This window comes from Atractosteus spatula, chromosome 25, assembly GCF_055471065.1.
Source record: "Atractosteus spatula isolate fAtrSpa1 chromosome 25, fAtrSpa1.hap1, whole genome shotgun sequence".
In the NCBI taxonomy this organism is placed as follows: domain Eukaryota; kingdom Metazoa; phylum Chordata; class Actinopteri; order Semionotiformes; family Lepisosteidae; genus Atractosteus; species Atractosteus spatula.
The window spans coordinates 9,522,043-9,547,396 of NC_142730.1; the positions used below are offsets into that span (position 1 = coordinate 9,522,043).

The 25,354-nt window shown below is 47.2% G+C and overlaps 1 protein-coding gene across 1 annotated transcript; it reads right to left on the minus strand.

The window, feature by feature from the left end:
- Nucleotides 1-376: 376 nt before the first annotated feature.
- On the minus strand, nt 377-20,535 carry rab11al (RAB11a, member RAS oncogene family, like). Its single transcript, XM_088904951.1, has 5 exons — nt 20,174-20,535; nt 10,597-10,792; nt 8,726-8,919; nt 5,351-5,431; nt 377-4,086 (listed from the first exon to the last, which is right to left on the minus strand). Exons 1-5 carry the CDS (start codon nt 20,211-20,213, stop codon nt 3,950-3,952), a joined length of 648 nt encoding a protein of 215 aa, XP_088761077.1. The 5' UTR covers nt 20,214-20,535; the 3' UTR covers nt 377-3,949.
- Between the last annotated feature and the right edge of the window lie 4,819 nt (nt 20,536-25,354).

The window sequence follows — 25,354 nt, forward strand, 5'->3', positions numbered from 1 at the left end:
ATCATGAAAGTACCCCAGACCTCGTCTTAATTTCAACCTTTGATCTTCGTCAGATGTGCATATTTTTTCACAGGTTGCTCATTTCTTTTTTCAGCTTTGCCAGTTTGAAATCTGAGAATTAAGAACAGAGCAGACTGCACCACTTTTCTTGAACGCAGCAATGCATTTTTAAAATAACTTTCCCAGTTTTTAAGCAGAGGAAGGGTACTATCTGCACTGATCTTGAATAAAGGAGATTTAATTCCTATCAAAAACGCAAATGAACACTGCAAACAGTCCGTTAACTCCCCCGAGAAAGAACACTCCAAATTCACTTTAAATTCTACAGACCAATAGAAGAGTTGCTTTGAGCTGTTTGCTGGAAATAAAAACAGAATTTGTCCTCTCAAATAGGCTTTTATTTAATATGTACATATTTAAACGAAATATACAGATACAATGTCACAATAAAATCAGAAAAAAAATTCTATATTGGGCAGATCTCCAGTGTCCACTTGGACTAAGAACAGCACAGTAGCTGAGGGCAAAGTCACTCTGGAAGAGTCTTATTCTCTACAGCCTACACTGCTTCTGTGTCCCCCCCCACTTAAGAAAAAGACACGAGGCCTGACGACAATCTTTAAGGGATTCCAGAAGTTACGGTCGTCTTAGATAAAAACCAGGAGAAAAATGTTGCACCCTTCATAAAAGCAAGTCTAAGTTTTTTAAGGGCTTGGTTCAAATATTAAGCCTTGTTTATTGCTCTGTAATAATATACTGTGAGGATTTAAAAAGGTAACAAAGGAAAACTGGAACCAACCTATGGTGAGAGTTTTTAAGGTCTTCCACTGCACTTAAGCCATATACATTTCTATTCCAAATTAAGGCGTGAAATTAGAATGGCATGAACAAGACACTAACATAACAAATTCTCAGGTTAACTGTGAGAAAACGAATAGTGGCCAAATAACATGGTGTTTAAAAAAAGGCAGCAGATCCGAAAACTGTCACACAAATGTAGCGGAAGCCGATATAGATTGACTCAGTAGTGTAGATACAATAGTCCTTTTTTAAAACCAGGATTTTACAGTTAAGAGTTGTTTATTTAAACCTAAGATGTGCTTTCTCTAATGAAAAACATACACCACAAACAACTTTTCTCCTCAAGGTTTCCAAGCAGTACTCGAGAATAATGATTTTATTCCTACATTTAGGTCTACGGAGTGGTAGAACACCAGGTCAGAAGGGTCACAACTGAGAGCAGGCCATTGGACCCACTGGGTTATTCTGGTGATTCTCTACAGCTCCCATCACCTGTACTGGCTGCAATCCCACCTCCGTATTAAATGAAATCTTCCAAAGTCCAATCAAAAGTAGGCTGATTAGTAGAAAACTCAAGGGAAACATGCAATCTCCACACATACAGGCACCCCCTGCTGAAACCGAACTCGAGACCCTAGAGCTGTGAAGCCACAGCACTAACCCACTTCCCATTTCACAGACTCAAGATGAGATTAGATCAACGCTGCCCCACATGACAAATCTAGTACTAGTTGAGGACTTCCTATTTCACTAAAGAAGAACTCAGAAGCCTTCTATAAAAAAAGGGACAATCAACATCCAAATTTGACATCTACAAGTAGCAGGTAGAGTTTTACATTTTTTAATTAATCAACTCACACCATTTCTATATCTGTGACATATTCGTTTCCGGTGTCCTTACCCTATAAAAATATGTTTTCTAGTGGCATCATGGCAAGTTCCTGTACAATACAAGGCTATAACTGTATGATGGCTTTTAGAAGATCATGTACATCTCCTATACGTTTGTGAAATACACGGTAAATGAAACAAAAAAAGAAATTATGGAATGAAAAAAGGCCTAGAATCAATTTATGCATTAATTCCAGACCTGGATGACAGGTTATAAAAAAACAGAACCCAAAAGTGAAGAGACCCTTAAAATAAATAAAAGAGCAGAAGTAATTTTTAAAATACGCCCCACACCAACACAAATCAGCCCTGTTCACCAGGTTTAATGTGACAGAATCAGTAGGTCACTCAGTTTGGACCCTATGAACAGCATCAAGGCGACTGCAGACACTGAACCAGTTAGCTGAAGCACTGTGGTTCTGACACAGGGGTGTCCAGTCCTGGTCCTGGAGGCCTAGTCTACCTGTAGGATCTGAGTCTTTGGGGCAGTGGTTCTCACTCCTGGACCTGAGAGATCCTTGTGTTTGCTGGGTTTCAAATGGACCCTTAGTCTCCGGTGCTTACTGGTGACTGTACATGATGTGCTTGCTTATTCAGACTAAGAAATATATCTTAGCTAAAGCACATTATTTCCCAACAACTTCAGTGCATAGATGTTTATGCAGTCTCTCCCTAACATGTTAAGAATTCATTTCTAACTAAAAAGGCTCTTGAGGTGTCCAGTTTCTCCCCCAGTTAGTGTACTTTTCCTTCTGCTTCTCTGTGAGTTTGCACGTCTGCACGTAATTTTTCACAATGTTGACAGAAGGCAGGTCGGAAACGAAAACTAAAATCAGTACAGGGCTGATCCCAATTAAAAATTCTGTGCAACATTTTAAGACCTGGATGCAAATTGTAAAATTCCCCCCACGGGAATCGGAAGTCAATTAGCCCATGAACTCGACTCAAAACTCAGCTGGAGCGCAATCCAGGGGAGACAGGGGTCTCCCTGGACCAGGGCTGGAAACCACTGCTCTAGAGCTCCAGTACTGGAGGAGCCTGGACAGACTGGTGGACAGGTCCCATCAGGCCAGGAATTAGCCGATCTAGATCCTGAAAAAGTCGGACACACCGGCCCCCCAGGACCCAGAGTGCAGCTCTTCCTGCTGGGATTCGATCCCGGTTGTTCATTGGCTCCAGGCAGACGGCACGACCTGCCCCCGACAGCGGACACCTCCGTCTCCTCTGCTACAGCAGAGTCTCACACTCCAGGTGTCTAGATTTCGGAGGGGGGTGACGTCTCTTCTGTAACTGGCTCAGTGCAGGAGCCCCGTCACACAAGGCTCAGAAACCCCTGCTCGCACTACGCCCCCAACCCTGACACTACTTTGCATTCATTTCTGGTCCACGTCAGGGTTGAAAGAGACTGGCTGTGGACCTATGAAAGGATTCTGCTTAAAGTAACAATAAAAAAAAACTATAGCAACTGCAGGACACCGCTCAGTGGGCCTCTGCGTGTACAGTAGCGATCCCCTTTAGTGTTGAGAGAAGGGATGTAAACAGACCCCAGACCGCACAAGGGAGACAACACTTTCAGGATTTTCTTCATTTAAAAACTCTTAAATAAAGAAACCAAACATTTAAAATAGAAATCTAACAGGAGCACGTGACTGCTCATTTTGAGAGCGGCGTCTGCCCTTTGGGATGGAACCTGGATCGAACTGGCTTAGTGCCTTCAGAAGGGTGAATCTGAGAAAATGTGTTCACACGCAAAAAGAAAAAAAGACAAACAATAAAACTGAGGACACACGTGAAAAAGCTCTCCATAAATATTGGCCTGCTGCTCATTTGTATGTGTCCATGAAGATTTTCAACCACTAGAAATTGCACAAATCGTCTCTCCTGGCCTCATGCTGATTCTCTCTAGCCCCCAAGTTTAAACATGTTCATATTCCTTGATAGACGCCCACCCAAGTCTTAGGGCCTGTGCACATCCCTAAAGAGCTAACGAGTGAACGAGCTAATGAGAATGACCTCATCCCAGACAGGCAGGCAGCTACAGAGAGCAGCAGGAGGTACAGCGCAGGACAGAGAGGGGCCGTACCTAGAGCCAGATCACGAATATGAGCTCGGACTAAATGAGATCGCTTTCACCCGTTTCTGAGAGGGCCTCTGTTTTGGGGTCCCCTTCTTCACCCCCTCTCCCTTCTCCGTCCCGGGATCTCACCCCCCCCCCGCCTGGTGGTGGTGCGGGGAAGGAGGGGGGGGTGTGTTCGACTCAGTTGCCCTGGCAGCAGCTCTGCTTGGCCGAGTGCTGTGTGGGCTGCACAGTGATGGGCACCACGTTGGCACTGGGCGAGAAGTCCGAGTCGCTGCGCCCCGACATCTGCCGCTGGGACACGATGCGGTAGATCTCTGCAGGAGGGAGAGGGAGAGAGCCAAGCCTGGCTTGTTACAGCGCTCAGACGGCTCCCACAATGGGCACCATAAGAGGCACCTGCTCCCACAGTTTAAAAGGAGACATCATGCTGGGGAAACTGGGGAAGAAGGAGGGACCAGCAGGCCAGGTCCTAACAGGGTACATTGTGCTCACTGAAGCTCCTGTTTTAGGGCAGGAGGGTGAATCTGCTATGCCTTCATGCTGGTCTGAAGCATCACCTTTGTTTTCAAGAGAGAAAATTCTAGACAACCTAAATCTCAAGGACACGAATGACCCTGAATGCTGACTCCTGAGCCCTGTGGTTGTTTAATTAGCTTAATTAGCTACATTGCCATCTGATTACAACAGCCTTAATTTTTGGGGGGGGCTTCAAAGCACCCATCTTTCATCAAATGGCCAGACTCCTAAAAGAAGGGAAGAAGTCTGGACACAATTAGAGTATTAAACCTCTCTACTTGGCGTTAGGTTGTCAAAGGGCACTTAAAGATCTTTGATGCTGACAAAGGCACTTTACTCATAGCTACTTGACATGTCTGGAAAAAAACTGATCTCTTGAATAACTTTTTAGATGGCATTCTCCTTCTGTAGCACCTCAGGATCCCACATCCCGTTTTTACCAGGAACGGAAGACAGAGCTGTCATTTGTAACTTGCTGAAAAGGTAGGCTATGATTATAGATCGTAGGCTACAGTTAGAAATGATCCCTGTGTGGTCCCCTTGTTAAGACTTATCCTCAAATAGTGCTTCACACAAGTATTCTTAAACATCTGACTGCAAAAAGGCAAACCAGTGGAAGGTGAAACAGAGATGAGCACAATTGTATTTGTAGGGATTTGGCGCCACCTAATGGCGTTTTCAGAAGTTTGGGCAATTTAAAATTGTTCCCCAGGCAAGGACTGGTTTAAGAGATTATTTGGGAAACCGCAACAATGCTCATGTGTTCATGCAACTGACGGAAAGTACAATCTTCCCATTCAGATCCTGGTGATATTCAAGCAGCTCCAGGCCCTTAGGCTGGAATCCTGCAGGTTTCAGGTGGACAAAGGCAAATCGGAGACACTCTGGGGCCTTTGAGGACCAGAGGCCTCACATCTCGCTTTAATGTGCGGCAATCACAGGGTGGAAGTCGAATCTTGCCAGCTCATGAAAATCAGCGTTTTCAGTATGGGCACAGTGTCACAGTCGCGTCCGGGCGGTCCTGCGTGAAACCCACCCAGTGGAGAGACACCGCACACTCACCTGTGAGGATCGTCTGGAAGGCCAGCTCGACGTTGGAGGAGTCCAGCGCGGAGGTTTCCAGGAAAGACAGGCCATGCTTCTCTGAAACACAACAGGGGGCGCAGAGCTCAGGTCAGACTTCACTAGCATCAGTCTAACACAGGAGTTTACTAAGCGCCTTTCGTGGCAACCATTGCAAAGAAGAGAAATATAGAGTCAGAAATGAAACATTTAATTTGCACACATTTCTGTACAAGATAAAGATCTGTGCCCAATTCCATAAGGCCACAATTCAGATTTCCATTTACATGCTCTTGATGATAAGCATGATGATGATGAAGTGCTGTAAAATGTTAATGCACTGCACTCAATCGCACAATACAATGAAATACTATTTGTACTTTACATGCTTTACAGGTCACAGTCCCAGGGAAAATTCAGTGTAAAGCAGTTCTACTGAAAGACTGTTCAGTTCAGAATGAGTTAGGTCATTGCATGGTCTCAGCCAGTCCTTCTCAGCATAGCCTCCTGAGCCAGTAGTACAGCAGCACAGAAAGGAAAGGCACTTGCACTGACCCCTCACACCAAATGAGAGCCCAGGGTGGGCATTAGATTGCACGTTTGCATGTACGAACACTTTGGGCTGGACATAAAAGTGCTCTCATATACCAATAGGCAGCAAAAGTTCTTATTTGTAAATTTAATCCTGGGTCCTTGATTGCAGAATACCATAAAGCTACCCTTAACTATGGGAATAGTTAAGGGTAATATAATAAAAATGATAACTATTGGTAGGTAATTAGGCCATTATACAGTATGAGCAGTTATTTTTGTAAAAGTTTCTCTCATCATTTCAGAGCATAATGGCCTAAAATGCAGTTCCTTCAATTAATTAAGCATTACATATTTTGCTAGTGGAAGCAAACACACAAAAGATGAGTGAGCAGTTTAGGTACCATGCCTAATTTAAACCCATTAATATAAATCAATATGAAAACGAAAGCACATCAGAACTAATTAATCTCATTTTCAGAATGAAATTCGGTAATCCTTGCACATGCTTAACGAAACCTCAGAATATTGCAGCGTTTAATCATCCATAATTGGTCTGTAACTCCTGACAGGATAAAGTTGGCTCGAAAGGGATATTTTGCCTGGCCTGTGTAGCCCTTAAACCAATCGAGTAATTTCTCACTTGTCCACCTGACCGGCTGTGCAGTGAGCCATCCCAAGAAACTGTTTCAGACTGCACTGAGCAACTTCAGATGGATGCTTTCCTTTGTGGCGCTGGTATTATTTAATAGTACCCAACCCAAGGACACACTAAATTATATACCTTTAACAGTAATCTAATTAATGAATCCTTATATTATCGCTTTCCATCTGAAAGGATGAAAGAGTAACCTCTGTCATCGCTACACGTTAGCTCAGGAGACGAGAGAAACGACTTCACCTGTCTTTTAAACACATCTGCTATCTGTCTCCCTTACTATAACACACACGGGCACACCTACTCCCTTAAAGCAGTAGATTCAGCAGTAGTTCTGTAAATACGGATTCTTTCCAGCGGATGATGGATCTCCCTCCCAGCCCGAGCGGTTTCGGCATCAGTGTTTTAGTGCAGCCCGCAGAGCAGAAACGAGGGTGGGGGGTCAGAAGACGCCAGCACCGGTGCCTCTCCTCCCAGAAGCACAAGAGCAGGCTCGCAGGCTCAGCTGCTGGAGGGCTATGAGCCTTCTGGTTTTTGCTCCAACCCGAGAAACCAATTGATCCACCTAGCTAATCATTTTCTCATTTACACATGCAGAGATCTTCCCCTTTAAACAGTCGATGAAGGAACACATTAGCTTCATTAAGAGGACAGTTACCCATAAATCGCAGACGTATTAGTTATGCAGCTAATTGAATAATTAGACCAACTATGGGACTTGAAGCTAGGAGAAGACACTAGACCTTCCAGGAACTGTGTGAGAAGAGTGTGAGATATCTGTAGCAAATGAAGGCCAAGGAGGCTAAATGCAAAGGGATCGAGGTTAGATATTGGCAGTGTATTAATATCAAAATGTTTTTGCGTTTCTGATTATTGTACAATGACACAATACACTCTGAACTATATTGCGTTTGATAAAATTAATGTTTGATGTCAGTCTCACAGTGGATTTCCCCTTTGGGTTTTTTTAAAATTCAGAATCGCATATAACTAGAGGTGAAGACTTTCACAGCCTTGGCAGCGACACGAAGATTAGCGTGATGAGTAAGAGCTGGCTCCCAGCAGCTCTCGCCGCGCTCTGAACGACAGACCTCAGTGCTGGGCGAGTGCGGCTCGAGACAGCATACAGTGATAAACTCATCGCAAGCAGCGCTGCACAGCCCCTTAAAGCTCATGAAACTCTCTGAAATGAATTGGAAGCCAGCAACATGACCCCGAGGGCAGGCAAAGACTTATCACGACCGCAGTAATCACATCTCCTGGTGGCAACAGCTCCTACACCAGGGGTCAGCAGCTTCCACTCTTTGTCCCAGCTGGTGCTTAAGTAGCAAAGAGATTTCCAGAGGCAGGGACAATTAGGTAATTAAGGGTAGTTAAAAGTCTCTGTGGCTGGATTACAGTTCTGAAACAGCATGGATTGGAGAGCCTACAGTTGACCAACAAGACAGCGTGTCTTCAGAAGACAGGAAGCAGGGAATCGATGTTGCAAAGCAACTGGCTCCCAGCAAGAGCTGCACAAAATTGTTTTTTCAATCTGTTAAATTCAGCCAATAAACGGTAGTTGTGCACTGAAATGTGCAGAAATACTATTATTTAAGTTTTTACCCTGCAGAGGTAGTGTTAACTTCTCTTCACTGAGAGATTGTGTGAAACGTGCAATTTGACCACGGTTGCCCAAACGTTTGGATACAACTGCAGTGCGCGAGGAGGGGGTTGAATGACTCGGACATCTGTGTGGGGCGGAGCGGCGGCTCTGTGGCTGAGGATCTGCGCCTGTGGCTGGAAGGTTGCCGGTTCAAATCCCACGGCCGGCAGGGGAATCCTACTCTGTTGGGCCCCTCAGCAGGGCCCTTAACCCCAACTGCTCCAGGGGCGCCATATAAATGGCTGACCCTGCGCTCTGACCCCCAGCTTCTCTCCCTGTCTGTGTATCTGTGTGTCTCACGGAGAGCAAGCTGGGGTATGCGAAAAGATGAATTCCTAATGCAAAAAAATTGTTTAGGGCTAATAAAGTGATGTTGTTGTTGTTGTTATGTTGTTAATCTGCGCTTTCTGGAAAGAGACGAGTCTGCGAAAAAGGAGGGAAATCTTTAAGGAGACATCTGCATGTGTTAGTGTTCTGGTCCTCCTCAAATGGAGATCTGTTTATATCCGGGGGGGGGACGGGGGGGCACGGCGGCACTCACCAGCGAAGGCCCGCGCCTCGTCGGTGGGCACCGCCCTCAGGTGGCGCAGGTCGCTCTTGTTGCCCACCAGCATGATGACGATGTTGCTGTCGGCGTGGTCCTGCAGCTCCTTCAGCCAGCGCTCTGCGTTCTCGTAGGTCAGGTGCTTGGCGATGTCATACACCAGCAGGGCGCCCACGGCCCCCCGGTAGTACCTGCGTGCCGAAGACGGGGGGGGGAGGAAGACGTCAGGGCACAGCCCGCTGGAAAAACCCCGCGCCCTCGCTCTCCCCCAGGACCCCCCCGGCCCCCTAACGCCACACCCGAGTGCAGGGGGCTGGCGGAGGGTCGTTCCTGGAGGTGCCAGCAGCTGGAGCGCCAGCTCTGAGGCTGGGCACAGCTGCGAGGGCTAGAGTTCACCTGAAGGCACTTCAGCAGGGCCTTACACACCTAAACAGCAGGCAGAAGCGTTCTGCAGTTTTGGTGTTTATTTTACAACTAAATATCTCCCTTTAAAATGCTATTAGCAGTCAGTGTGCCTTCACCAGAGGTCAATTTAGCAGAACTCACTCACTGCTCTGTGGGAATCTTTTAAGCATCATTAACCGCATTTTAACATCACAAATTAGTTTCAACATTTAATTAATTAAATAACTTTAATGAAAGATTATTTAAAATAATAGTGGTTACTGCACACTGCGTAAGTCAGTTCTGATGAAAAGAATATTTTAGGAACTTCTCTAATTGCGGAACGGACAACAGCAGCTGTGATGAAGAGAGAGATACAGCTCAGACCTCGTTTCCCATCAAGTTTTAGTGTTTCTTTGCTGGGAATAGAACCAGAAAAATACATTTTCAAGAGAATGCTGGCTGACAGATATTGAAAATATAGAACACGCAGTGCTGGGGTTCTATGTTCAAATCCCGGGGGGCTGTCTGTGTGGAGTTTGTATGTTCTCCCCCTGTGCTGGTGGGTTAAATGGCTTCTGGGAAAATCAGCCCTTTTTGTGAGTGTGTCTGTGTCTGTCTGCCCTGTGATGGACTGGCGTCCCGTCTAGGGTGTACCCTGCCTTGAGCCTGTTGCTTGCTGGGATAGACTCCAGCTCCCCCGCAACTCTGAATTGGAAGAAGTGGTGAGTAAATGGATGGATGAGTGAAACACAATTTACTAGATAAATAGCGGAGTGGTGGCTCTGTGGCTCAGGATCTGCGCCTGTGGCCGGAAGGTTGCTGGTTCAAATCCCACAGCCGGCAGAGGAATCCTACTCCGTTGGGCCCCTGAGCAAGGCCCTTAACCCCAGCTGCTCCAGGGGCGCTGTACAATGGCTGACCCTGCGCTCTGACCCCAAGCTTCTCTCCCTGTCTGTGTGTCTCATGGAGAGCAAGCTGGGGCATGCGAAAAGATAATTCCTAATGCAAGAAATTATATAGGGCTAATAAAGCAACATTATTATTATTAATTAGGGAGAAGAACATTTCTATACAATTGGTAAGCTGTTGTTGCCAATTGTTTTTCCCAGTTTATACCTCATCCGCCAGACCTCCCATGCTTAATTCTGAGAGACAGGGTTTTCTTGTCAGTTCGGAATCTGGCCGTTAAAAAAAACCAGGTTTACACCATGTACGTTTCTGAAGAGTCCTAAAGACTTCCCACATCTCACACCCCTAGTCATATCTCCTGGGCTGTGAAAAACTGAGGTCATGAAGTCATGACGTGATATAGAGAACATCACAGCTGGTGAGCGATCATGGCTGGTCGGGAGTATAAGGGAGGAGACCTTGTGCTGTCCTGGGGGATGGTACCCTGATTTAATCTGTCCACCACTGTTGACCTGGTCTTTGGATGACCCAGGAGCTGATGATGACAGATAATAAGCACTTGCACCACTCACGCGGAGGTGATGGCCCGGTAGCGCTCCTGCCCGGCCGTGTCCCAGATCTGCGCCTTGACTGTCTTGCCCTCCACCTGGATGCTGCGGGTGGCGAACTCCACGCCGATGGTGCTCTTGCTCTCCAGGCTGAACTCGTTGCGGGTGAAGCGGGACAGCAGGTTGCTCTTGCCAACGCCGGAGTCGCCGATCAGCACCACTGCGGGGCAGAAACACAGGGCACAGCTTCAGCACCGCTGGGGGGGGGGGGGGGGGGCAGGAGCACAGGGCACAGCTTCAGCACCACTGCGGGGGGGCAGGAGCACAGGGCACAGCTTCAGCACCACTGCGGGGGGGCAGGAGCACAGGGCACAGCTGCAGTACCACTGCGGGGGGGCGGGAGCACAGGGCACAGCTTCAGCACCACTGCGGGGGGGAAGGAGCACAGGGCACAGCTTCAGCACCACTGGGGGGGGCGGGAGCACAGGGCACAGCTGCAGTACCACTGCGGGGGGGCGGGAGCACAGGGCACAGCTTCAGCACCACTGGGGGGGGCGGGAGCACAGGGCACAGCTTCAGCACCACTGCGGGGGGGCGGGAGCACAGGGCACAGCTTCAGCACCACTGCGGGGGGGCGGGAGCACAGGGCACAGCTTCAGCACCACTGCGGGGGGGCAGGAGCACAGGGCACAGCTGCAGTACCACTGCGGGGGGGCGGGAGCACAGGGCACAGCTTCAGCACCACTGCGGGGGGGAAGGAGCACAGGGCACAGCTTCAGCACCACTGGGGGGGGCGGGAGCACAGGGCACAGCTTCAGCACCACTGCGGGGGGGCGGGAGCACAGGGCACAGCTTCAGCACCACTGGGGGGGGCGGGAGCACAGGGCACAGCTTCAGCACCACTGCGGGGGGGCGGGAGCACAGGGCACAGCTTCAGCACCACTGCGGGGGGGCAGGAGCACAGGGCACAGCTGCAGTACCACTGCGGGGGGGCGGGAGCACAGGGCACAGCTTCAGCACCACTGCGGGGGGGAAGGAGCACAGGGCACAGCTTCAGCACCACTGGGGGGGGCGGGAGCACAGGGCACAGCTTCAGCACCACTGCGGGGGGGCAGGAGCACAGGGCACAGCTTCAGCACCACTGCGGGGGGCAGGAGCACAGGGCACAGCTTCAGCACCACTGCGGGGGGGCGGGAGCACAGGGCACAGCTTCAGCACCACTGCGGGGGGGCAGGAGCACAGGGCACAGCTTCAGCACCGCTGGGGGGGGGCAGGAGCACAGGGCACAGCTTCAGCACCGCTGGGGGGGGGCAGGAGCACAGGGCACAGCTTCAGCACCACCGCAGGGGGGCAGGAGCACAGGGCACAGCTTCAGCACCACTGGGGGGGAGGGGCAGGAGCACAGGGCACAGCTTCAGCACCACTGGGGGGGGCAGGAGCACAGGGCACAGCTTCAGGACCACTAGGGGGGGCAGGAGCACACATGATCGGGCGTCTCGTGCTCCTGAACAGACTTAAATCACAATTTTAATGCAGACTTGACACATTTTAGATAAACGTTCCAAAATACAGAAAAAAATGTGAAAAGTGAGAGAAGAGTGAAAATGTGAAAAGTCGTGCAGGAGGGAAAAGGAGAAGAGGAGGCTAGTTAAAAGCTTTTAACCTAAACAGGCTTCCGAGTACGCCGTGGGCTTCTGCACTAGCTAAATACACCCCAGCTTGTGCTTACTTCCATGAGAAAAATAAGACATCTCATTCTCCACACAGATATTCATAAGATTTTTTAGCTGCAGTTAGACCTGAAAACAAAGGGCAACAAGTCTGAAGATTTACAGAGTAAAGGAATACTAAAATGAAAGCTAAAAAGCATAAAGTCACAGTGCACAAGGCTTATATTTTAAATCAGGGATGATCAACTCCAAACTTAAGTGACAAAGAAAGCAGACAAAGTTCTCTGCTTTCTGCTTTTTATGTGTCCATCAGTTGTGAACAGAAAAGCAACTGTACAATTTGGAAGGGTCCAGCCTCTTGATGACTGGAGTTGTTCATCCCTGTCTTAGATGCTGCATTAAGTAGATCATTCTCTTCTTTTAAGACTTGTGGTCATTTAGAACCTTAAAATGATGCTTACATCCAACCTGTAGAAAAATGATTTGCAAATAGAGACAATACTGTTCATGTACTCTACTGTATTATTACAAAACGGTCATTAATATAATTAATTATAATATATTAATATAGAAGAAAACTCCTTAAAAAACACTTGGGTGTACAGACAGGACAGAAGACCTCTCCTGCTTTCTAATGGAGGCACTTTTCCCTAGAACTGCTTCATCTCGTACTATTTTATTTATTGCACCACCATGATTTTACAAACATTGTTGATACAACAACTCTGTATTATTCTTAATTAAGAATTGCCAGATATTTCGCATTATACCCCCTTAATTCGCAATCGCCAGATGTTTTATGCATCTCAGACCACAGCTACAAACTCCCTGATAGCACACCGGGAGAATGAGGAAGTGCGGGCAGACTCCTGAGACCTATCTGTCTTTACAAACCAATCACCTTTTAACATGTCACTGATCACCCCGCCCTGTGCTGGAGGTTCAGTGCTGATTGGAGGAGAGGCGTGTCCCTCACTCACAGCACTGCAAGGCACCTGAGAGGTCACAGGGGTCTGGGCCGGGAGAGCCCAGACTGACTAATCCAACCCCACTCTCTTGCGGATATCCCAGTCACAGTCAGCTAGCGACATGGCCCACTCGAACCCGTGATCATCAAGAGCCACCTGTGTTCAGCTGAGCAACTTCACTGGTGGAACCACTCAGGAGGCTCCTATCCCTCTGAGCAAGCCGCTTGACATAAAGGCGGCAGCTAAATAAAGTGATTCAATCATTCACTTCAAGTCAATCACTCCTCTCCACACAGCACTAGACAGGCAATGGAAGAAAACTATTTTCTGTAGAAGCACCACACTTCCTTCAAACCCCAGATCCAGTCTGGTCAACAGACCAACAGTCCAGATTCTTCAACTTAAGGGGGAAAAGTATTGTAAAAACAAACAACTCCCCTGAGATTACTCCCAACAAAGTTACCCTGAGCCCCTGTAACTGCACATCACCCCTTCATTTTTGCGCCACTAATAACCACTAATTGCACTGGCCCATGACCAACACTCCTTTGTTGTAAACCCATTCTGATTTATTGAGCACTGTGATTGAACAAAGGAATTCCTCATTTTGTCACGTCTGCATTGAGGAACTAAAAATATCTGTTTGAAAGCATCAGTTGGTATTCTAAAAATACAAATATATCATGTCTCTTATATATTTATTTTAAAGCCTTTGCCAACTTAATTTTATATTAGATTGCTGGTAGAAAAAAAAAACTCACCATGTGCCCCACAAGCTTACAGTGCAGGAGTAACTGTGTCGTGAAAAAGGATCCAGCCCACAGCATACTGACAGCCAGCTGCACTAGACACTCCCTCTCGTAATCAAATTAACACACCACATACACGCCAGATCTGTGCATCGGGAATCACAGATGAGAACATTTCTTCCTCTTTGTGAAATTAACAGGTCTTTCCAAGACATTATGCACACAACAGTCTGAAATGAAAGGCTTCACTGTCTGTTAATTAGGCAATCTAGTGAACAAAACCACTTAATCGAGAGGCAGCAGAATGCGTTTGTTCTCAAGCCAGCTACTCTCGCTCTGGGATGTCCAAGGTTCCTGCTGCCGGTCGGGGGCGCCTGCAAGCTGGCGGGGTTATCCGCGACAATCGGACCCGCCTGTCATCCGCTGCTCGCGCCTGGAGCACTGCGGTCTGAGAAAGAGGAAGTTGGCCTGAAGGTGGTGGTTTCAGGGGATGTCTGCATTTATTCAGCGGGAAGTGAGGTTGATTAACCCATGGACAATTTCAAAACCTAGCCACAGCAGCAACAATTCTAAATGAAAAAGACACACAGGGGCCCCCTAGTGGCTCAACTGGGAAAGGCAGAAGATGACTGTTTATCTGGCGCCCTCTAGTGACTCGACCGATATAGGCACACTCTAGGAGCACAGGTGGAGATTCAGATTCCCCAGGCCTGGGTCTGGATCATGTCCATAGTGAGCTGTGACTGGGATTCCCCTGATATCAGTGCACAGCTGGCCAAGCGCCACTGGCAGCTGGGCTGGGATCAGTCCGCCAGGTCCGTCACGGATCCCCGGTAAACAGCAGCTCCTATGACTTTGCGGGTGTCCACAGGCTTGTGGAGACACTGGTGAGAGGTGCCCTGATCTCTGCTGAGTGGCCATAGGTGCGGTTCTCAGAGATCAGAGTCATAAAACAACTGGCGATTCCTAACTGGACGCGGAATATAACATAAATACACCTGAAAAGAATGACACCCAACAGGACAAAAAGGGCCGTGTCACCCATGCGCAACACGGGGAGGGGGCTCCGTGTCTGAGCTGTCTGTATGGCTTTGAGACCCGTGGGAGAGAAGACAGGCAGGAGGCAGAGAGAGCAAGACCGACTCCGGCTGCACTCAAGGTGGGCCGGGCGCCATGTCCGGCTGCTGTAGGCCGGTGGTCGGACCAGGGAAAAGGAGGATAATTCCCGTAAAAAAGGGAGAGTGGGGTTGAATCTTCTGCAGGCTAAAGAGGGAACTGCTGGGCTCGTTTACCCATGACTGAGGATAGAGGAGGGAGAAGCCCGGCGCCTCTCTCCCGCACTGTAAGGACAGGCCAGCAGGGGAATCTGGGGGAAACAGGCTACAGACCGAGTCGGGGTGAGAAGGATTTGTACACCAGGGTCAGTCCGGCCTCGGGCCCGGTTTCACAGTTCCCCATAGTTTATAGGCAAGGTCACAGCACACAGGGTGCAGGGGGTCCCCATGACACCACCAGGTCACAGGTGTACAACAGCGGTCTAAATGAAACCACATCAGACTGGTGAGCCCAAATCAGGCTCAGGGAAATTCAGTCGCGCGCCTCGTCCTGATCCTGCTTTTGAAATTGCGGAAAGAAAAAAATGCAGGCTAAAGAGCTCATTAGCTGTAAACGAGGAAGAAGGAGTGTCCTAATGCAGATCCCAAATTCGAAGAAGAAAAACGAAGTGTCACATCTATATGGAGGCTAACTGAACCGTCTCCATGCACAGCTTCAGCATTGTTGGGTTTTTTTTATGTCTGAGTTTCCGTTCCCAAACGGAATGCACTCATTTCAGTGTGGCGAGAGGCCCTCCACAGGAGGCATGTAGAGACTGGGAAAATGAGACACACAATAGTGTGAGAAGTGAAGGGCTTGTCCAGATGCACCTTGCGACACAATGGAGCACCCGGCCAGCCGGTAATCTGACTCGCCCTGCTCCACCCCGTGTGCACGCACACACAGACGAGCTCAGGCTGCGGAGAGCGAGCGAGCTCTGTGCTTCCTGGAAATCAAGACGCGGACAGATGCCGGTCATGTGGAATGTCTGCAGAAAGAGTCTGTGACATCTCAGGGCCACTGGAAAGGGGACACTACAGTCTGCGTGATTGTTAAAGTATTCCTGTACGCTGTGTGTCCTATCCATGCATGCTCAGAGAAGAGCAGCAAAGATACATCTGTGTCACAATCTGCTCTCATGAAAGGCCTTCCACAGAACACACTCACTTCAGATCCACTGGGAATGCACACATCCCTACAGTGGGAACAGAAATGTGGGAATGAGCTTCTATCAATGCGGGGAAAAACAGGAGTGTCCTCAGAACTCCTAACAGCAAACAGAAGTGACATACAATGTAACCGGCATTTTTAAACCAACCAAACGGCACCTTAAATTCTAGATCGGAATCTACAAGTGGCTGAAATATTTGTTTTGTCTATATTTTCACCTGGTGTGGCGTTTAATTATAGTGATGCTTGGACAAAGGACAAATACAGTATTACTAATGAGTGTGCAAGTTATTAAACAACAAAACCGTTTCTATATTAGGCCTCACCTGAAAAAAAATAAAATAAAATAGGGTGTTAGGCCAGTATAATCGCTGACTGTCATGACCGCCTCTTGCACAGCGAGCTCCTTCCATCTGGGTATCGATTTAGACTGCCTAGGTTCAAGAGCAATAGAACCAACTTATCCTTTATTCTCAAGGCTATCAACCTGCTTCCTTTGGACAATAGACTGGATATTTTACTTTCACAATCCATTTCTTTTTTTATCACGCAGGTATGTTTCTTATTAGATAATGGGCACATCTTGTGTTCAATGTATTGTGCAATGCGTCGTGTCCCATCCAGGTCAATAAAGGAAGTAAGTTAAGCAGCAGTACTGCTGAAAAGGAAGCAGGAAAGAGGTAAAGAATGAGAAAAATTCCCTAAAACTCTGCTGACTGACTGGAAGGATGTGCCCTAGCCTGACCCAAGCTCTAGCAATCCTGCTCCATGAACGTTATATCTGGAGCAAACCAGAGGCTCAATAACTCGAAATCCAGAGCAGAGCTCCGATTCCGTGGGGAGTGTGCAGCTCCTGTTCCAAGGTTTGGCGTTGAGCACAAGTACTGAGTGAGAATGGGCTGTCAAAGGTTCACACAGGTCATCCGGAGCCTTCCAGTTTTTCCAGTCTGGCGACTGATTTTCAAACCAGCCCTGTTGTTCTTAACAACTAAGATGTTATGTTGAGCAACAATACAGTGCAAAACCCACTCTAGATACTGATCTCTAGACAGACAAATGGGGGGAAAAAACGCTCCTTCTCTGGACCTGGTGATTTTGGGCACACTGCACAAGGAAATAAGGAAATACTTATTACCCTAAACTATATAAGTTTCCTGACAAGAACACACACACAAACCATGACAGATAGACCTACTAATAACGTTCAATTTTAAATTTGATTTTTGGCAGCAGTTTATAGAGCCACGTCTTTATCTCCCAGGTATATCCTTAAAGATTCTTAAATCATTCCTGACAGGGGATACTCACTTGCATTTAATTGTCTCTCATATTTTTTTCTTGCTCCTCAATTTGGACAAATTTTAGAGAATCACATGACAACTAAGGGTACTGTCAATGTAAATCTGGTTTTGCTCGTGTGTTGCGATTTGGTTAGCTTTGCTTAAATTAAGACCTAGAGCATTTTTGAAAAAAACATTCGCTTTCATTTTCATGGGATTGACATATGTGCCTGCAGTGCATGTATGCAGCGCTGGGCTGTATGTGAACAGCAGGGCTGTACTCAATGGAGAAACTTCAAACCAGTTTCAGCGCTGTGGATCTCCTGTGAGCAAAGACGACCGCAGACGGACATGAACCGTTAAACTAGAGCGCGCTTCGAGCATTAAAATGGGACAACAATGTCAAAAAGTGTGTCACCGAACAGACACTCTAGCTCTACGAAATGCTCTCAAATGTTCTCTGCTCTTGGGCACTTGACTCAGACTGGCTACATTACAGATGACTTCATTTTGATTTCTAGTTTTGAAGGGGAGGAGGCATGTGTTGATACAGATGTAGTCTTGTGCCACTTCCTACTACACTGCCTTTATCAGTTAGGCTGCAATCAGCCCTCCGAGTCTTAAGTTTAGTTTCTGCCTGTGCACAGCTATTAAAAGAGCTAACTGCATATGTGTCCCCACAGAGATTTTAAGGCAGTTTACCCAATACAGAACTCCATGCCTACAAACAGCTGGCTACCACGTATGGGCCGTGATTTACAATTTAGGGGTTCGGCGTACAAGCTGCCTTTAGGATTTCACATTTGACACTCTCCTGTGGCAATCTAGGGTTGACTCACTGGTTACACCACGGTGAAGCAATGCTACTTCACAATTAAAAGATGACTCATCATTTAGTAGCAGGGACTCTTTTAAGTGGGTGTGATGCAAGGAAGCTGCTGGAACGCCGAGCAGATCTTCAATATCAAAAGAAAGGGACCAGAGATACCATCAGAAAATATTTCTATCGAGTCATGCTTATTCCTTGTTCCAGAGAGGAAGTGTAAGCCTTCTGCACAAGACAAAGAGGAAACAAAGAGTTTTCTTTCCGAGTTGTAATGGTTGATCTCTTATTTCTATAACACACAGCAAGGAAACATTCTCCTGTCAACACATTCAACAGCAAACAAACTTCCACAGAAACGCTGTGGAGCTTTATGTGTTGAGCGCAATCCTCCTTTGTCTTGAAAGAGATCATCCACAGTTATTTACAGTTACAACCAACATATTTTCCACCCACTTCCAGCACCCTGGAAAACCCCTGCTTTCCGTTCTTTCAGACTCCAATATTTGTATTTCTTACACCGAGGTCTGGCCACTGAACATCTTAAAAGGTACAAGGTTTTTTCTTTTGGCAATTTTCCCCATATTAACAATTGTGCTTGTCCTGAACTCCAGCCACACAATCTAGATGAATTCTTGCACGTGGGTGAAACACCCCACGTGTCTTGTGCCATATCGCACAACGGCCAAACGGCCTGAGGCATTGTGGTCAGTACAGTGGGCGGAACTTCAAATCTCACCCCTAGACCAACAGCTCAGTCTCTCTTCACACTTTACCTAAGGGCGGTTCGGGCCGTATCTTGTCTGTAACCCCGAGAACGACTAGAACATCATGACGGCACACTTCAGTAGTGACGACATGACTTAGGTGAGCACAGGAATCTAGCTCAGTCCGCAGGTGAAATGAGTCTTGTGGTTGACCTCATGCCTGCAGTGAACACATCCTCCGGTATGGATCTCCGTCTTCGACACACAAAGATCTGCTCAGGAAAGCCAAGTCCGGGGCGATGCAAGATGACTCTTGACCCCCAGTCTATTGCTACCAGTGAGCTCAGTGAAGACTTCCTGCTCCACAACGGAGACAGGCAGCCCTGAGCAGTGGTGTGTGTGTGTGTGAGTAAGTAACAGGGATCAGTACTAGTCTAGGGAGGGAGAGTATGCCTGCTCGGAGCCAGGAACCACAGCAAACAAGCCCCTTTCATTTGTCACTTCTCATATCTTGCAAGGGGGCAAAACTAGCTGCACCCAGCCTCTCGCCACCTTCTGCCCGGGCTTTAACTGACTGCCAGGGCAGAAACAAAGCCCCCGTCTTAAAGACAAAGCCGGGGAGGTCAGTGACACATCACACCACTGGCGACAGCGGCACCGACCCTATAGCCTCCCGGGAGGGGAGCCGAGAGAGCCGGGCTCGGATCTCCGCAGACAGCGCACAACCCCGTCTCGACCCGGAGTCGGCTGTGCACTAGGTGTACACCAGGTCACCGTGTTTAACGTAAGCGACATCGACTACCTCGCTTTTTCCGGACGCGGAAGTAGCACCGAGCACAGCCATAGGTTGTCAGGGTCCTGCCGGAGTTATGATGCAACAGCTCACAGCTCACAAACTTGGGGGGGGGGATTAATTCTCTAGACAGCGACAGCCCCCCCGACAAAACTCCGAGGGGCCGCCGAGCTTCTCCACTGCCCCTCATGAAGACGAGGAACAGCCCCCGGAGAGCGGGTCTGGCGCGGTCAGGCTCGGGGTCCCCGCCGGGAGAGCCGAGCCGAGCGGCCGGTGTCCCAGGTCGAGACCCCCCGCCCTCCGGCGGGGCAGGGGGCCGACCTGCCGCCGGGGGCGACGTGCTTACCCTTGAAGAGATAGTCGTACTCGTCTTCTCTGTTGGCCATGTCTCCAGCGGGCTGGCAGCTGCGGGTTCTCGGCGGTGAGGATGTCTAACCTGCCTGTCGGCGCCGGGCACTCGCTTCCTTGAGAAATAACTGTGCGGTTCCGTCTCTCTCACTTTTCCTCGCTTTCTCCTGTTTTGTTCTTTGCAGCCGTGTGCCTTTTGGTTTTCCCCCTGCCTCGTCGGCTGGTTTTGGCGCTCGACAATAAAGAAACAAATCAACTAACCGCCCACTCCCGGAAAAATTAAGAAACTTTTTCTCCTTCCCGTCCGACTGCTCGACTTCAACCGCTCTCCATTTCCCTGCGACACACCGCCGCGACCTGGCCCGCCTCCTCTCGGCTTCTGATTGGGCGGCGGCCTGCGGGCACCTGTCTCTTCCTGCCCTTTGATTGGCTACTGTACGTGTCAATCTCCTCCCCCCCATGGGCAGTTTCTCGGCGGGGGGGGGCATGCTTTTCTCTTTTTTTACTTCTCCCACATGACGTCACCCTCCCGAGGTCTGGTGCAGGTGTGTTCGGCAATGTCGTGACCTCACCTCTTGTACCCGAGAAGGGTGTGGTCTTCCTAAAAACATTTAAGTCTGACGATCCCTTCCATTTTGTTGCAATAATTGCACCGTGTCGAGTCCTGTTGGGGCTTCTGAATTCGACTCTCCGAATTGTACTGTCTATGTACTATTTCCAAACGGGGTTATAAGTGAGGCTTGACACATGATCTTATCGCTGGCCTTTTAATACCGTCTAAGTAAAATTAAATTATTTTATTACCTACATTCAAAATAAGATGCTGACAGTTTGTTTTTCGGAAATTTAAGATTAACACAACAGTTTGAGTTACAATTCTTGATGAAACAGTTTTTAAACTTAAAAAGGACGTCTCCTTTAAAAAAATCTCAAGAGGTATTTAAAATGTAAAGGAGTCCTTCCTTTTATTGTCATAACCACACTGCCTTTTAAGGCTCTGCGTGGTATCCTGGCCTTTCATCATAGCAATTTCTCTTCATACGACACTTGTGCACACGGACAGGCATCTGGTGTCGCAGAGTCCACAAGAAGATTTCAGTTTGGGGGTTCTGTAACTTCGACAGGGTGACCCACAGCTGTCTTGGGCAAGGTTTCTGTTGGGACCACCTATCTAATTGCCTTACTTGCTGCACCATTTTGCCACGTGTCAGTTTAAACACTGATCTAGACGCTTCGTTTCCACTCTGCTGGATGTCAATCAACGAACGGGAAGTCCTTATGCAAGAGGACGGGGCTCAGCTCGGGCAGTCTCTGTCTGACCTGCCATGGTGCTGGGACTTTCGGTGTGCCACCATTGAGTCGTCTTCTGAGCCCCCAGAATCCTTAACGGTGTTCAAAACAATCTAAAAAACTGTTGTTTCCCAAATCCCACCCAATTGTCACGTTTTAAAATGTACTGCTCTCGCCAGACCTCCACCCATCATCCAGAAGGGCACTCTCCAGTGGACCCTGGGCAGACAGATGTTACAGCTGTGTTCATTCTGGAGCACAGCAGTAACCCCTAGTCGGACACATCATGTCATGCAGGCTGACGCTGTACAGAGCAGCAGACCGCTGTGTTATCTCTGTTCCTGAGGCAGACAGAAGTGTGACAGGCTGGAGCTGTCTCCAGAGTGAGTGTCCTGAAGGCTGGGTCTCACATCGTAATGTTTCTGACTTCAGTTTAGAGCACAACAGTGAACACTCAACTGACAAACATTTTTAGATGATTGCTTTTAAAGGCGCGTAAAGAATATTTGTGCAAATGAAATAATATATCAGACAATATTTATTATCATTGAATGATTTTCTGTGTGCCCTTTGTCGGTGGGTACTTCCACTGATGAGAAACACAATTAAAGTCCTATTTATTACTTCCAGCCAGACACTTCAAGTGCTGACTAGTCTGGCCCGGGGCCTGTAGAGTGCCCCTTCCTCTCTCGCTGTGACGTCCTCAGCGCTGAGGGCATCAGTCTGACGTTTGCTTGACCTCCACTTGTCCACAATACAAAGACCCTCCCAGCTGCATACTGATCCATTCATTCAGAGGGGCTTCTCAAAAGGGCCCATGGGACACTGCTTTAATAACATCTGTAAAAGCAGCATATAAAAGCAGTGTCTGTATTACAGAATGTCTGCTGTTGTTTGTGCCATAATCGGATATGGTATCTTTAACACGTGTGCATTGATCACAAAGTTTCCTAATCAAATTAACACCAAAGACACAACTGTACCTGATTACAGTACCTGGCTCCTCAGCCTGCAGTTTCAAGGTTGGGACCTGAGTCTAAGGCATACTGTAGGAGTGGATCTTCTCATAATACAATTTGCTCATGATAATTCCATAATATATAATTTTATAATAATAATACTTCTAAGATCATTCCTATCAATAATAATAAAAGACATACAGTGTATTCATCACTGAGGTGCGGCACTCATCTGATTGCAGGTGGAGGGGAAGAAACTGCCTAACGATTTTAGTTAAGGAGGAACGATAGAGAGCCAGGTTGTGCAAACCCACCAATCCGTACAGCACCGTGAGGTAATCACCCCTGTTCTCCTCAGCAGCGCTCTGGGATCGACAGTGAGCACCCGAAGGACCGTGTTCTCTGTCGAAACTCTGGGTCACCGGCTGGGAAGTTCTGATCCAGAGGGAAGAGCGCTGCCTACTGGTCCAGCACCACCACTGACAGCAGCAGGGCTCGCTGTCTCCACACTGGGGCACTGCCTTAGGAAGTGTAGTCTAGGGGGCAGCGTGCCAGCTGATTATGCTGGGGTTTGCCCAGGCACCCACGAGTGGTGCTCACAGGGTCCCTTTAAAGGGGAACTGTGCTCCCAGTTTCTCAGACTGGTTATTAAATCTCGGTAGCAAAATAAATCCATTGACATCGAAAAAAATGGCCAATTTCAGATTAAGCGCAAAGTCATGAACGTTGCAAAACTTCCGTAATGGGCGAGAGAATTGTGACATGAAGTGGTACTTCCTGCTGTCTATTCACTGTGATGACTAACGTACTGTGATGTACAAGCAAATAAGTACAGGCTGTGCAGAAGACATTTCACCACAGATATGTTCCAACATGATCTGCATGCAGAGGGAACAAGTAAGGAGTATTTGTCGGCAAACCAAGAGCAATATTTCTATTGGATTAAAGATTATGATTGCCCATATACAATTTCTTGTATTAGGAATTTGTCTTTTCACATACCCCAGCAGACACACAGACAGGGAGAGAAGCTTGGGATCAGAGTGCAGGGTCATACAGCACCCTTGGAGCAGTTGGGGTTAAGGGCCTTGCTCAGGGGCCCAACAGAGTAGGATTCCTCTGCCGGCTGCGGGATTTGAACCAGCAACCTTCCAGCCACAGGCGCAGATCCTTAGGATGAGATGGATCCTTAAAGGAGATGTATTCACAAGCCTGCTTGTTTACAATGTCGTAGGGCTGCTTCATGTCAACGGATGTTCTGTTGCCTCGTTCTGAATCGCAGAACATGGTGCTGCACACACCTGAAAATTTTGTCTGTTTTGTGGTGGCTGTCTAACACGTAACTGTGTACATTTTACATTCATTGTGGTCTACAATGCACTTATCAGTGCTGATTCTTTCTAACTGTGAAATATAAAATAGCATTTCAGTTCCCCTTTAAGACTAAATAACTGTGGGAGTTATTGAGACCTAGTGAAACTGATACCAGAGGTGTGTAGGTTTTGCCATAGCTGTAAAGATTCCAATAATTTCAACAATTGTTTGTATTGACATTTAGAGTGTCACAAGAACTACACTGTGTTAAAAAATACATTTTCATGCAAAATTGAGTCAGTGCCCATTTAAGACTTAATGGTGTGCGGCCTATACTTGGGTAACAGATTTAAGAGGACGTTTTCACAACATATTCTCGTGAAATTTCCTGTTGATGATAATGTACTTTTTACCCATCTTATCCCTTCTTGTTTGTCTTTTTGGAATGCAATGTTTGAAAATATAAACTGGAAGTTAGTTTGGACAATTCCTGATAGATTTTGTATTACAAATAAAGTTAAAGAGATATCGTTTAAAATTATTCATAAGTTTTATCCAGTGAAATTAGTACTCTTTAAATTTAAGCCTGAGCAGGATGATCTGTGTGTTTTTTGTCGGGCTGAAAAGGAATCTTTGGTGCATTTATTTGTTAGGTGTAGGTTTGTGAAGTTGTTTTGGATGGATTTACAGAGTTTTGTTTGCAGGCAATTAAAGGTGTTTTTTAGATTGAAGGATTTTGACATTTTATTGTACTGTTTAGTAGAAAATTTGGAAAAAGAGCATTTATTTATAGTCAATTTATTAATCATTCTTGGTAAATTTCACATCCATAAATCCAAATGGTCTAATAATACTCCCCTTTTTAGTTCCTTTGAGGTGGAGCTGAAACTATTTAAATTCTATTAAAAATGTGAGAAATAATAAAGCACGGAAAACATATGATAAATGTAAAAAATACAATTTAATCATATAACTTACTTATTACCTCTGGAGGTTAACTGTTTATTTTTCTGTTTGTGTTTGTTCTCTTGTACCTAATTTGATCCTCTGATTGTATTTGTATTTGTAAATTCTTTATACATTTAATAAAAAATTATTTAAAAAAAAAGATAATGTACTTTTTATACCCTATCAGGCCAGCAGGGGTCACCCTTCAAACTGCCATCTACTCTCAGTGCTCTAGGGTAAGGAAAGGCTGCTCTATGTTTTAGACTCACTCTGTGGTTGGCAATGCTTGGCTTGCTTAAAAAGTTTGAGACTGATTTCTGCTGCCTTCCTTGCTCACAGCAGCTGTCAGGAGAGTGAGGAGGATTGATAATTTGCAACGCCTTTTGGAATACACGAAGCAGCCTGCTCAAGATGTTCTTTCTGCGCAGAGATGATGAGCACATCCGTTAGGCCGAGTGTGCATTTTTTTTATACATTTGCAATGTTGGGGTCCCATAGCTAATCCAGACACAGCAAAGTGTGGCTTTGGGCCAGACGTGACAGCACTGACTGTCTGCCATAGTCTGCACTCAGTATATGATCAGCCACCAGCAGTTGTCTAGTGCCACATTTCCCACCTCACATTTCCAGAAGGTCCCCAAATGATGTCTTCTAGACTATAATGGAAA